The sequence below is a fragment of the Heliangelus exortis genome, chromosome 2, assembly GCF_036169615.1.
Source record: "Heliangelus exortis chromosome 2, bHelExo1.hap1, whole genome shotgun sequence".
Classification (NCBI taxonomy): domain Eukaryota; kingdom Metazoa; phylum Chordata; class Aves; order Apodiformes; family Trochilidae; genus Heliangelus; species Heliangelus exortis.
Window position 1 is genome coordinate 60351081 of NC_092423.1, and position 14168 is coordinate 60365248.

A 14168-nucleotide genomic window follows, 5' to 3' on the forward strand; every position below is an offset into this window, starting at 1 on the left:
ACACATGCTTTACTCCAAACTTTTCTTGTGGATACACGAGTAAGTAAAAAACTAATCAGTAGTTTTATGAGAAAGTCCTCAAACTTCACAGAATCTGTTAGACCATTACTTGAATACTCTTTAAAGTAAGCAACTCTCTGTGTAGTAAGACACAAAACAGAGTTTTCAATAGGAAAATGTCACACTATTTCAAGGTAAATGATTTTTGTGGCTCTTCATGACTCTGAAAAAAGAAAACAGGAACTTCTAGAAATCAGCATCATTAAAACTTTTGCTATATTCTATGTATTTCCAGAAGACTTCTGGCAAGCTAGAATTAACATAGATGTGGCTGGGTTTTTACAGTCACAGACTTTATAATTTCCTTAATGATACACACATACAAAAAAGTGAAGACTGTCAAGTGAATCTGACAAACATTCATGTTCATGCACTACTGACTGCTAACTTTCTATTAAGTTTTTTTCCTGAAGTGCCTACATTCTATAAATAATAGCCGCAAGTCTGATGCAAGTCCCACTTTACCCCAACTTCAGCTTTTAGCTCACCTTCCGGAAAATTATGTTTTCACCCAGCACTGTTACAGAAAGAGTTTAGCAATTGTACTTTACAAGGCATGGGACCACTAGTAGAAAAAGGATGCACCTCTGGTACTGCCTAGAAAACCCTAATATCCTAAGTCACAGATTTATAGAATTGTTCAGGTTGGAAAAGACCTGTAAGATTATTAACCTGATTCTACTAACCTGGCTCTACCAATCCACTGCTAAACCATGTCCCTAAGCACTGTATCTATGATTTTCAAACACATTCAGGGATGGGTGATTCAATCACCTGGGCAGCCCATTCCAGTGCTCAATAACCTTTTCTGTAAAGAAGTTTATTCTAACATCCAACCTAAACTTCCCCTGATGCAACCTGAAGGCATTTCCCATCCTTTTATTGCTGGTTACTAGGGAGAAGAGACCAACCTCCCCCTACAATGTCCATTCAGGTAGCTGTAGAGGGCAGTAAGGTCTCCCCTAACCCTCCTCAACAATCCCACTTCCCTCATAAGACTGGGGCTCCAGGCCCTTCACCAGCTTTACTGCCCTTCTTCAGACACACTCCAGCAACTCCATGTCCTTGTACTGAGACACTCAAAACTGAACACCTTAGTTGAGGTGCAGCCTCATTGGTGCCAAGTACAGGGGGATGATCACTTCCCTGGTCTTGCTGGCCACACCATCTCTGATACAAGCCAGGATGCTGTTGGCCTTCTTGACCACTGGGGCACATTGCTGGCTCTTATATAGCTGACTGTTGACCAACACCCCCAGGTCCTTTTCCTCTGGGCAGCTTTCCAATCTCTCTTCCCCAGGCCTGTAGTGTTGCTTGGGATTGTTGTGGCCCAAGTGCAGTTTGATGTGTTTGGCATCAAATTCTGTGCTATGAAATGGTGACTAGTAATTTACAGAGTGGCAACAGATCTAACTATGCAAACCATGGCAGTGAGAAGTCTCTCCACGAATGAACTGGAATCTGATTCAACAATCTGTATAACAATGAAGACATAAGACTAAAAGACACAGATACTTATTAGTGACCTTCCTTCCCCTCTTCCACTCCTCCCCTGCAAAAAATCTCTTCAGTTTATTTCTTTGCTGGAAAATAAGGGTATAGTAGCATTTGCTGAGAAAAGGGCAAAGAATTGCTGGGCAAGACAAAATAGAAAGATTGCCCTCCTAAAGTAACATCCAGTTTGGTTGGAGTACAGTCACAGCAAAAAAAAAAAAGCTATCCTGGAACTCAGAATATTTATCTCCCTCTAATCAGTAGAAAGAATAATATACATTTTAAATTTATGTAGTTGAATACTAAGGATTCAAAATATCCTAATAAAATTAAGGGATCTGTAAGTATTCAGTACCACTGAAACTTCTCACCTACTTATATCTCTTTAGATGATGTTGCGAATCAAATGCAAGACAGGAAGCCTTATAAAATTAGCAAGTACTTTGTGAAAGCCCAAATTCAAATTTCATGGCACCTAAAGACAACTAATCCTGTCATAAAAGGAGCTTGTAGTCCGTTAATAACACCACTTGATCACTAGGGTGAAGTCTAGACACAAACTTGAATGGTACTTTCTTGCTGTGTCTGCTCTATGAAAAAAACCCACATTTTAATTTTATTGTTAATTCAACACTCAATTCATTTGAAACACACACACAAAAGAGAGACATTTGGTAAAGTGATTATTTCAGACTCCAACTTCAGACAAAAGACCGAGTCAAGAGAACATTAGAGATTGAGCGATAAAATTACAGATAAGTACTGAATACACTCAGCAATTTCTTAGCAAAAATCATCTTAAGGATTTTAAACAGCTGACATTTGCATTTGCAGTAGTTAGACTGACAGAACAGATGTACTAAAACCCATTAAAAAACCCTAAATCTGAAAGACTTTTCACAGTTTATTAGGGCCACAATTTGCACATCTGCAAAATGAGCTCAACGATGTTCCTCTGAGAAAGAAAAGTGCATTTTCAGAAAGAAAATCAAACACATTCATTAAAGCGTACTTCATAATTACTTTCATTTTCAAAGTGAGTAGAAAAATGTATGTAAAAATAGTACATAGTTATTTTAAAATTATTTTATCCGTTGTCTTCAAATTCTAGTTTCAGTAAATGGAATGATAATGTGATAAAGACAACACTATTGCCACAAGGCCTGGGATAGTTTCAAAACTGCAGGTTGTCTGGAATAGCTGCAAATTTGATGATGACTCATTCAGACCTTTATATTTCAATGTGGACTTAAAAATATTCAGGAGCTTACATATGGAAATCTTTCAGAAGAAAATTATTTACAGTTACAACTTTTTCCAGTGTTGAGAATTTTCTTCCTCATCCAAGTAACAATATTCAGAAACAATTTTTTTAGGAAGATATTTCTTCACTGGTTATTATTTCTGCCAAAAATTAGCTATAAGAAAATAGAGAAAATTTTAAAGCAGAAGACTCTAGATGTCAAGATACTCACACAAGAATACAGAGACCATGACAAACAACTGGTTGCTCACATAAGCTTTTATGCTATATATTTTGCTGCTGCCCAGAATAAGAATAAGGTCACACCAGCAGCCTAGAGCCTGGGAAAAAAAAATTGCTGCTTGTGAAATTTCTCAGGAAGGCAAGAGCAGCCACACTGAAACATAATGGACTATACTGATAAAGCTGACTACGAAAAGTTTCATTCAGACACTCAAATATTGATTTAAAGAAACAAGACTAACATGGATATAGAGCATGACTGGGAGGAGTGGGGAGCTTAGTTCACTTTGCTCCCAGACACACTATTTTACCCTGAAGCAGACTGTCTAAACATCCAACCAGATGCAGCCTGGCTGCTACTGCAACATCAGTGATAAAAGTCATGGCAAATCAAAAGAAGGAGTCACTGCTGAATCCCCTAAAATCCTTTAAAACAAAATTAAGAGGTGGCCTCTGAAGCTGCTGAAGCTACCACGTGTTGGCTTAACTCTTCGTAGAGCAAAAGGAAAGAAGAAAGCATCCCTGAAGATAACCATCCCAAATGACTATATAAAACACTGCATTTGGACAGCATCTACAGTTTCTTTAGACATTCAGCAATTCTCTGTAACTGCCAGGAAAATTAAGATTCAAGTTTACACCTGAAACGTCTTCTTTTCCACTACACTCATTTACTACCCTCTTTACCCCTTGTCTATCACTACAGGCATTGCAAAAAAGTCTGCCCTCATCTTTCTTAGAGGTACCCATTAAGAATTGAAAGGTCACAATAAGGTTCCCCCAAAGACTTCTCTTCTCCAGCCTGAACAACCCCAACTCTCTCAGCCTGTCTTTATATGAGAAGTCTTCCATCCCTGTGATCATTTTTGTAGCCATTCTCTGAATCCACTCCAACAAGTCCATGTCCTTCCTGTGCTGACGACTCCAGAGCTGGATGCAGTACATGTATTACATCTGTAGCTCAGCTACCAACCTATCAGCTGCACAAGATTATTATTATGATGATGAATACTTGAAATTAATGACATTTCACTGAAAAAGAGGGCAAAATACCAAAACCAGAAATTCAAAAAAAAAAAAAAAAGGATAAAAAATAAGACTTTTGTAGTTCAGTCTTTCAGTCTAATGGATTTGTGTTTCTGGTTTTATAGTCTATGTTTTGATACTGATCTTCATAATAAACCAAAACATGGTCACTTGGCTGGGGAGAGTGGCTCTAAAAACCAAAGTGTTGTAAATCAAAAGAGAGCATTCCTATATTAATTTTAATTTCTAGGGTTCCAGCCTGAACAAAAAGTCCTCAAACATAAGAAAACAGTGATAGGTCTAACTTCCAGTCTCAGAGGGTCTAGATTATTCCATTGATTCAAAACTGAGTTTTACCAAAAAAAGTAATTGCTCTGGAGAACTCTACCTTCATATAAGGCATTCCGTGCTCAGCAGGACATTAATAAATCCCCATTCTCAGGAGGAGATACCTCTGCAATCACTTTTGGCTCTCCAGAGGAAGGAAATGTGTTTGCTTCTTCTTCTGGGAGAGAATAGTCCCAGAGTGTTTTGTTGGCCTGATTGAGAAAAGAAAGATTCAGGAATCCCTTGGTATCTTAGGGTTTCAAAATAAAAACCCTAAACTCATTTTTACTCCTTTTCTCCTTATTTTTTCACTTGCTGTAATCATTTTTATTTGCTTAGGTGTTTGAACTCCAAGTTATTAAACACATAGCTGATATTCATAATTCCTTGACATGTGGCTTTACTTCTTCAGCAGATAACCCTATAGAACAATTGTTTTAATAGAGTTTTAGGTGAAGATACTACCAGAGAAGATATCATATTTGAGACAAAGGCACCATTTGGAATCTACTGTACGTTTTGCATAGGAAGCTTCTAGATGACTGTCCTAGGAAAAGTAAAAGGAGATATAGGAGGTTGTACTTTAGTTTTAATGGAAATATGGAACATGGAAATAACATATTTTGGCTATTAAAGTAATTCAAACACATATTTAATTTAAACTATTCTGGCTCTAGGCTCTGGAGTTGTCTGCAGCAATTATAAGTCTTGGCAATCTTTGCACCAAGATATTTACAGGAGTATCTACCTGGGAATGCAATAGCTGGCTGGTACCTTAAGAGGAGAGACTACAAATGAAGACACCATGCTCTTCAGAGAAAAAGAAAAGAGAAAAAAATAGTTTTACAGATGTGCACGTTAAAATATCCAAAACATTTTCTCTGTCTTTTTTGTGTCCTCATCTTGCTGCCATGTGGAATGAAGAATTTTCCATCTTGGTATTTGGAGACTGTTTTCTAACAGGAATGACTAGATAATCTGGTAATTTTTTTTAATAAGCAGGATAAATAAAGTTTACAATTATTTAAAAATAAGACATAGCCAGTAATTTCTTTCTTGCTAAGCTCACTACAAAAAAGCCTGTGGAAAAATATGTGTGTCATAAATTACTGTATATTCAATGACCAGCTGCTTTAAATTTGGATATTAAATAATTCATTCTTTTCTGCGTGCAAGAGCTGGATGATTTAATAAATTCCCATATGCCCCAACATGTGCCAGCTATACTAGGTTATCGAAAATCCAGCTGCTGTTATGATAACAGCTGCCAATGATGAAACTACTAAAGAGAATAATCAATTAGCTTCAAGTCAACTAAGACACAACTGTCACAGTTCCCACTTAAGATAGGTGGTAATACGATATATCTGTTAATCAAAAAACAGCACTGACCCACAGTCACACAAAAATTAAGAATTCATGTGCATTGTTTAGAGTTGAAAGATAATGCCTCATCAAGCTGGACACAAGAAGTTCCATTTCCATCAGTAGTCCTTGATGCATAGGAGAGTCCTATAAACTACACATACATTCTGCAAGAAAGACTTTGTTCTGCTGCAATTTGCTTTTCTTCCTTACATATTATAATTAATTTTCATGTACTTTGTGCATGACATATTTTACATAGCTAGAATGATGGATTTTTCAATTATCATGAAAAACCGATTTTAAAAAATATTATGAAAATTTGATTCTTTCATGTATAAGTATTTTAATTCAGCTTAAGAGTCAAAAGTACAATTCTACCACTCTTAATTCACTAAAACAAGCACACAAGTAGAGAACCAGATAACAAGAGAAAGTAGACAGTGTGACATAAATAATTATCCAGAGAGGTATTTTTAGGACAATCACTGCAGAAACACCCATCAAAATACGTTCACGTTAAATTTTAAAAGCAAAAAAAAAACAAAAACAAAAACAAACCAAAAATTTCCTTGTAGAATTATCGCAAGAGCTTTGTAGGTGAAAATAACTTTCATCTCCAGGCCAGCTTAAGTAAATAACACATTAGGATACACATTGTTATTTGTCACAATTAACTCGGCTGTTAAGAGAAATTATTTTAAAGCTATCCTAGAAATCATCAGTCTCATAAGTTACAGTATTACTTTATCAATAAAAATGTACATCAGATATAGGACTTAAAAAACTTCTTATTAAAAAAACCAAAACAACAATCAACCCATTCCTATTTGCTGGAGCTGGATCATCTGCAGTACACAAAGTATACAATGCTCAAAACCCACATTAAAGAAGACTTCTATAACTTTAACTTCAAGCAGTCTATATATACTAGTTTAAGCATAAAAAACTATTTAAGAATGTATTATTTGAAAAAGATTAGGAATATACTGATGAACTAAAAGCATGTCATGCAGAGACTTAAGATGCTCATAAAAGCTCAAGCAAAGAGGCAAACCACATCAAGGGGCTTACAGAAAACTCTAAGACTTTGAATTCTTAAAGCAAATCATTCTTTTTCATACCTTTATTAAGTTGCAAGTAATTGTGTTTTCAGCCACATATTCTTGACATTGCAAAAAACCCCAACACTTATTTTCTCAAATAAGCAGACTTACTTTTCTTTAAGGAAATCCACTACTTGTTTGAAGTCTGCAATGCAGTATTCTCTTTTCATATCCATGAGCACACTGTCAGATGCTGACTGGACTGGTATGTGCAGAAAAGCATATACTCTTGGGTGATTGAGAATCTTTGCCATTTCCTAGAATTTATTAGAAGAGAGAAAGAGCTTTAAGGCACTATGAAAAGAACACACAAAACTCATTTACTTATATTACAGAATGTTAGGGGTTGAAAGAGATTTCTGGAGATCATCTAGTCCACCCCTTATGCTAAAGCAACTTCAAAGAATGATAGAATGGGTAGGGTTGGAAGGGACCTGAAAGATCACCTCGTTCCATCCTCCTGCATGGGAAGGGACACCTCCCACCAGACCAGGTTGCTCAAGGCCCCATCCAACCTGGCCTTCAACACTTCCACGGAGCGGGCAGCAACAACTTCCTTGGGCAACCTGTGCCAGTGTCTCACCACCCTCAAATTAAAGAACTTCTTCCTAATGTCTGACCTAAATCTTCCCTCTTCAAGTTTTAAATCATTTCTCCTTATTCTTTCACTACACACCCGTGTGAAAAGCCCTACCCCAGCTTTCTTGTGGGCCCCCTTCAGGTATTGGAAGGTTGCTCTAAGAGAACTTCAGAACCTCCTCTTCTCCAGGCTGAACAACCCCAACTTCCTCAGCCTGGCTTCATAGGGGAGGTGCTCCAGCACTCAGATCATTTTAGTGGCTCTGCTCTGGGCACATTCCAGGAGCTCTGTGTCCTTCTTATGCTGGGGACTCCAGAACTGAACACAGCACTCCAGGTGGGATCTCACAAGAGCAGAGTAGAGGGGGAGAATCACCCCCCTTGACCGACTGTCTATGGGTCACACACTCCATGTTACAGAAGCTAAAGGCATGGACTGGGAAGATTCCCCCATTGTAGATAAAGAGCAGGTTAAGACCACTTAGAGAACCTTAAAGTGAACAAGTCCCTGGGACATGATGGGATTCACCCAATGCTCCTGGAAGAACTGGAGGATGAAGTTGCAAAGCCACTGTCCATGACATTTCAAAAGTCACGGCAGTCTCGTGAAGTACCTGCTGACTGGAAAAGGGGAAATATAACACCCATTTTCAAAAATGGAATAAAAGAAAACCCAGGGAGCTATAGGCGAGTCAGTCTCACCTCTGTGCCTGGCAAGATCATGGAGCAAATCCTCCTGGAGGTTCTGCTAAGGCATGTGGATGACAAAGGGGGGACTGATGGCCGTCAACACAGCTTCACAAGGGGCAAGCCCTGCCTGACTAATTTAGTAGCCTTTTATGATGGGGTCACAGCCTCAGTGGACAAAGGCAGAGCAACAGATGTCATCTACCTGGACCTGTGCAAAGCATTCGACACTGGCCTGCACATTCTGATCTCTGAACTGGAACGATACAGATTTGATGGATGGGCCACCCATTGGAGAAGTAACTAGCTGGATGGTTGCACCCAAAGATTTGTGATCAATGTCTCAGTGTCCAAATGGAGATATGTGATGAGTGGTGTTCCTCAAGGGTCAGTACTTGGACCAGTGCTGTTTAACATCTCTGGTTACATGGACAGTGGAACTGAGTGCACTGATGATGACACCAAACTGTGTGGAGAAGTCAACATGTTAGAGGGAAGGGACGCCATCCAGAGGGACCTTGACAGGCTTGAGAAGTGGGCTCGTGCAAACTGTATGAAGTTCAACAAAGCCAAGTGCAAGTTTTGAACCTGGGTCAAGGCAATCCTTCCTCTTCATCAGAACACACTGGTCCTGGGCATGCAGGAGCTGACCCTTGAAAATGGACCAGCTTTCCTGGGCTCCCTTCCCACCCAGGGCTTTGTTCTACCTTACCAAGCAGATCCTTGAAGAGACCAAAGTCTGCCCTTTTAAAATCAAGTGCCATCAGCTTACTTGGAACTTATCTCACTTCCCTAAGGATCTTGAATTCTACAGTGTCATGGTCACTGCAGTCCAGTCTCCCATTTTTACATCACTCACCAGCACCTCTCTGCTGGTGAGAACAAGATCAAGCAAAGCTCCTTTTCTGGTTGGATCCTCCACCATTTGTAGAAGAAAGCTGTCATCAATAGAACTTCCAGGAACATCCTGGAATGCTGGTGCTTTGCCCTCTCCAGCTGACGTGGGGATGATTAGTGTCCCCATGAGGGCATCGCAAGTATGGAGTGAATTTATCTGTCTAAAGAGGGCCCCATCCACTTGGTCATCCTGGATGGGTGGCCTGTAGCAGACCCATATCACTTGCCCCTGACTTCCTTTTAATCCTGACCCATAGGGTCTCTGTCACCTCCTCATCCATCCCTAAGCGGAACTCCACAGACAATGATGTAGAGACCCCCTCCCCCTTTTACCCTTCCTGTCCTTCCTAAATAGTTTATACCCAGCCACCCCCATGCTCATGGGAGCCATCCAGCCAGGCCTGGGTGATACCAATAACATCACAGCCCAGCAGGCATGCAGACATGTGCCACTCCTGTTTGCTCACCATGTTTCATGCACTGGCACAGAAGCATTTGATATCTGCACCCTTTAGAGCTGTCTTGCTGACAGTGCTTGTATGTACCCATACGGATGCTTTCCTGTTGGCCTGTGATTCTTTTCCAGGCTCAGAGCATCTGTTAGTGGTTCTGTCCTCAACGTGATGTGTGGGGGACGAGTTAAGGATCCCTTCCCCCAGCTTACCAAGTTTCAAGCTGTCCTAACTAAATGGGTCAGCTTCTGGCCAAAGATTCCTTCCCCCTTTTCTGACAGGTGGACCCCATCAGCCTCCAGCAGACCAGGTTTATCAAAATGAGCCTTATTGTCTAGGTAGCCAAAGCCCTGATGCTGGCACCATTCCTTCAACCATTTACTGACTTTTCCAATTCTTTTTGCCTTTTCCTGCCCTTTTCCTTTGACTGGGAAGACTGATGAGAAGACTTCCTGTGCTCCTGAATCCTTCACTGCTGTTTCCAGCACTCTGGAATCCTTTCTAATGGTCTTCATGTTACTCCTATTTGCCTTGTCGGTGTCCACATGAAATAGTAGAGTTCACATAAATAAAACAAATAATTCTTTAAAAGTCTCTAAAATAAAAAATAGTAAAAAGTTTGCAGGTTAGATAGAATCATGTCCAGGCAGGAGAAGGATGCTGCACCTCTCCCGACAATCTGTTCTAGTGCTTTGTCACCCTCAAAGTATTTTTTCCTCATGTTCAAATAGCTTCCTGTGTTCCAGATTATGCCCATTACCTCTTGGCCTGTTTCTAGGTACCACTGAAAAGAGTCTGACCCCATCCTCTTGACACCCACCCTTTAGATATTTATAAGACCCCCTCTCAGAATTCTCTATTCCAGGCTAATAAGCATGGGAATAAGTATTAGTAGCAATACGTCTGAAATACAAACAATCCTGAGTTGCAGAGGTCCACTTTGGAACAACAGGAAAAGAAAAAAAGATTTGGAAGCAATTTTGTTTAGAAAAAAATAAGAAGGAAAAAGCTATGGCATTGCCCTTCCTTTGAGATACAGATGACATTCCCTACACAGTATTGGATATCCAGTTTGAAGAAAATTTTAGAGGCAAAGTATTGTGAAAGTTGGTGCTTTCAAAGAGTGGTTGTTCTCAGTTTCAGAAGATGGCAAGGGTTCGCTGCTTTCTTGTCAGTCAAGGAAGTTCTCAGATAGAAATGTGGGAATGTCTCTAATCACAGTATCCTTTAAGTTGGCCATTAGCTAATTAAGATATACCCGGCCATTTGCAAACATGCTGCAATACTTATCTGAGATATGTTATTTCACATGTTCATATATGTTCATGTAACACATAACCTGTGTTATTTCAGAGATAAGACTCCAGGAATCAAAAGTGTTTGGCTTAAAAATGGTTAGAGTTAATGAGGGGGCAGCTAAAAGCAGAGTGACAGCTTGAAAAGAGACAGAGATGCTATACCTTTTGTACAAACACAAAAGGTCAAAAAGAAAACAAGGTAAACGTAACAGCAAAATGGAAACCAAGTTCCCAAATCAAAGCCAAAGCAAACCCCTGGATGAGGCTTGGCAGGGTATGGAACATGAGATGGAGAACAGCCTAGCAAGAAAGCTTACATACTCTTAAAAATTGAGACAAAATAGTCCCTACATTGCATGCAATACGGTACGACATTGCCTGTTACCTTGCAAAATCCAAATTATTACTCGCACAACCAGGTTTTTACTTAGGGTTTTCCTTTCTTCCCTGTTCAGTGAGTTTACAGGATGCAGGCTGGTTAAGTGCTGCACTGCCTGCAGCTCTGCCATGCAGTCAGGCTCACTCAAGACCACTTTCCCTGTTTTCTTTGACAGGATAGACATTCTGTCTGAACACTCATACCACTGCCAGATAGAGTTGTTAAGTTCAACTATTTACAAATTCTTTCCAGACCATTAATCAGCAATATAAATCATGCATCTGTATTTTCTCTCTGTATTTCTACAAGGTTGGCCTAGATTGTTCAAAGAGAAGGTAAACACTCTCATGCCTTTTAACTTTCAGGTACCTGCCTTTTAAAAGCACTGATTTTTAGAGCAAGAAGAAAAAAAGACTCAACAAACACCTTTCATCTAACAAACACATGTGTACAAAACCTGAACTCTCTCAAATCACTTTCGAAAGTAGTTTTCAAAGTTTCTAAGATCCTATTACATAAATGTCTATGAGAAATGGTTACTTTATTCTGAGAAATATCTACTCTATTTCAGATACGTAAATTAAACATTACAGAAATAACTATACTGATAACAGAGGGTGTACAATTTGATGCACAGCAAGGCCTTTTGCAGTGGAACTGGCTTGCAGTGGAACCTGGATTCATGAATAGAAGAGTAAAGAAAAGGACAGCATTCATCCACATAAATGTTATGTGTCCATTTCAAATGGAACCATTTGACTATGTCCTTAATAATTTTAGATGCTCAGCAAGATAAATTTTCAAAATGAAACAGAGTAGAAAAAATTCTGTAAAATAAAGTTAAAAAATGAGGAAAACTTTCCTTCTCCTTGAAGCTGTAGAAAATACCAAACACATAGCTTATATAAAGCATCCTACTTGTCAATTGTGGTTTTTTTGCTTATCAGTTATAAAATGTTTTGATAACATGAGAAAAGGCAAAAGCACTGCTAAGCTATGCACCACAAGCCACATTATTCTTATCTCTTAGTTTAGAGCACTTAATTCAATTTTCAAAAACAGAGTTATGATATAAGAAACCAGTGAAAGTCAAGTTTCATAAAATATTTCTGAATCTGCCAAGTTCTTTCAAATAACTCATTCTACAGAATAGAAAAAATATAATTCTTTCTCATTCCTCTCAAATTTTGCATCTTCTGAATAACAGCATCTTCAATGTGTTCACTTTGTGAATTCTTTTTGAAGGTAATAAACCTTTTATTAGAATTTCTAGCTACAGAAGTGTTATTTTATTCCAGCTTTTGTAATGCTGAGAATAATTTGAAACTTAAAAAACAGATTCTCTAGTTATGTGAAAATTTTGTCTTTCATTTGTTTTCCACACTTTGTCACCTTAAAAGATGGAAGTTCTGTTGCAAAGTATGAAATGAAAATGCAATCCTAAAACCTACAAAGTGTTTTCCCCTCTAGATGATCTCAAGATAAAACACCCAACTAACCCCAAAGCCACGAGTTGCTTATCTTATGGTAATATGAAGAATCCTGCTTGTGTCATGTTTGATTTGTTCCAGTGGGATGTGGGTGAGTGGGAGCTTACAGCTACACTGCCTGTAAGAGGAACCAAACTGAGAGTTCAGCAGTCAGTTAGGCAGGACTCTAGCCAGAACTGCTTCTTCTAAGTTAACCCTCATTTAAAAAATAGAAATCATATGGATTTTGCAATCACTGTTGTAGATATCTCTAGGATTAAGAACACAATTGTTGTTGTTTAAGTTCATTTTTTCCTGGTTCTATATGAATAGGACACACAATACTTGACATTAATTAACTGAACTTTTTTCAACTGTCACTACAGGTCCCTGTACACACTAAAAGCCATGAAAAGTACTTTAAGAAACAAGATTGGTAACTCCACAGCATCAGTCTCTTTTCAAAAGATGCACGCCAGTCCCACAATATCAAAGAGCATGCATGTTTTAGAAAGCAAATTGCTTGTAGGAATCGGAAATGCATCAGAAAACATACATTTTACATATCTTTAAATCTCAATACAGCCTAGTTAGTGCGATGACAGGTTTCAGCTATGTTGTGGACACTCAAAGCTCCTTCTAGAAAAGATGTTGTTGCAAACAACCCCTACTGTGAAGTCCATCCTTTGGTTACTTTATATATCTAAAGCTAGGCAAATCCTATTGATTATATTCCTCTATCTTTAGGGATAGATCGGAACCAAAATCTCTACTGATAAACTGATTTTCCACCAAATACCTCAGGAGCGTATCTATTAACTTGGGGAATTTAGCAGAACACAAATTAATAACACAAGCCAAGCACAAGGCAGCACGACCTGATAACCCACGGTTTCTTTGTCCGTCACTTTTAAGGACCACTGGTGTTCTCCAATTTACCTCAAAGTGAGCAGCTCAGAAGGCAACAGAATAATGAACTAAACAAAAGGTTTGCCTGATCACATCAGAAGCCTGTATAAACAATTTTTTAATTTATCTAAGTGTTCACACTCTATCTCAGAGCTTTAAAGTAAAATTGTTCCAGTCTTGCCTTTTATCCTTTCTATGCCTAAAACTACACTGAAGTACTTAAATACATAGGTTTGATTAAAAAATAGCTATTTGCTGAAAAATCATACTCAGGCAATGCTGACAGATTTTCCCACTCCACAGATTGTACAAATAATAGATTTCATCACTTAATAAAACTGTTAGCATCCCAGATAGAACTTGAAGGACACCATGGGCTAATGTGTAATTGGACTGTACAGTCTCTCAACATTCTAGGCTTAACATATGTTTCCCAGTGGTTTTTCTAATTTTTTTTTTACAAAGTGCTTTGCATAAGTAGATATAATTACATATTTCAGTTAGAAGGAAAAATGCAATATAGAATTTTATTTCCATCTGGAAACAATAAAGGAAGAACTTTTTCAAATTATACAACTGAAACACAAATGTCTGTCTTTAATCACGACTGAAACAGCTGATGGACTTTTCCCCC

General features: G+C 38.5%; 1 protein-coding gene across 5 annotated transcripts in view; it reads right to left on the reverse strand.

Moving 5' to 3' along the window:
* The window catches only part of CDKAL1 (CDKAL1 threonylcarbamoyladenosine tRNA methylthiotransferase), a 384171-nt gene that overhangs the window by 124315 nt on the left and 245688 nt on the right, over positions 1-14168 (reverse strand). For all 5 annotated transcript variants that reach the window (XM_071736322.1, XM_071736325.1, XM_071736324.1 and 2 more), the window contains one exon: positions 6976-7121. In XM_071736322.1, coding sequence (XP_071592423.1) covers positions 6976-7121 — 146 coding nt within the window. The remainder of the gene's footprint in view (positions 1-6975; positions 7122-14168) is intronic.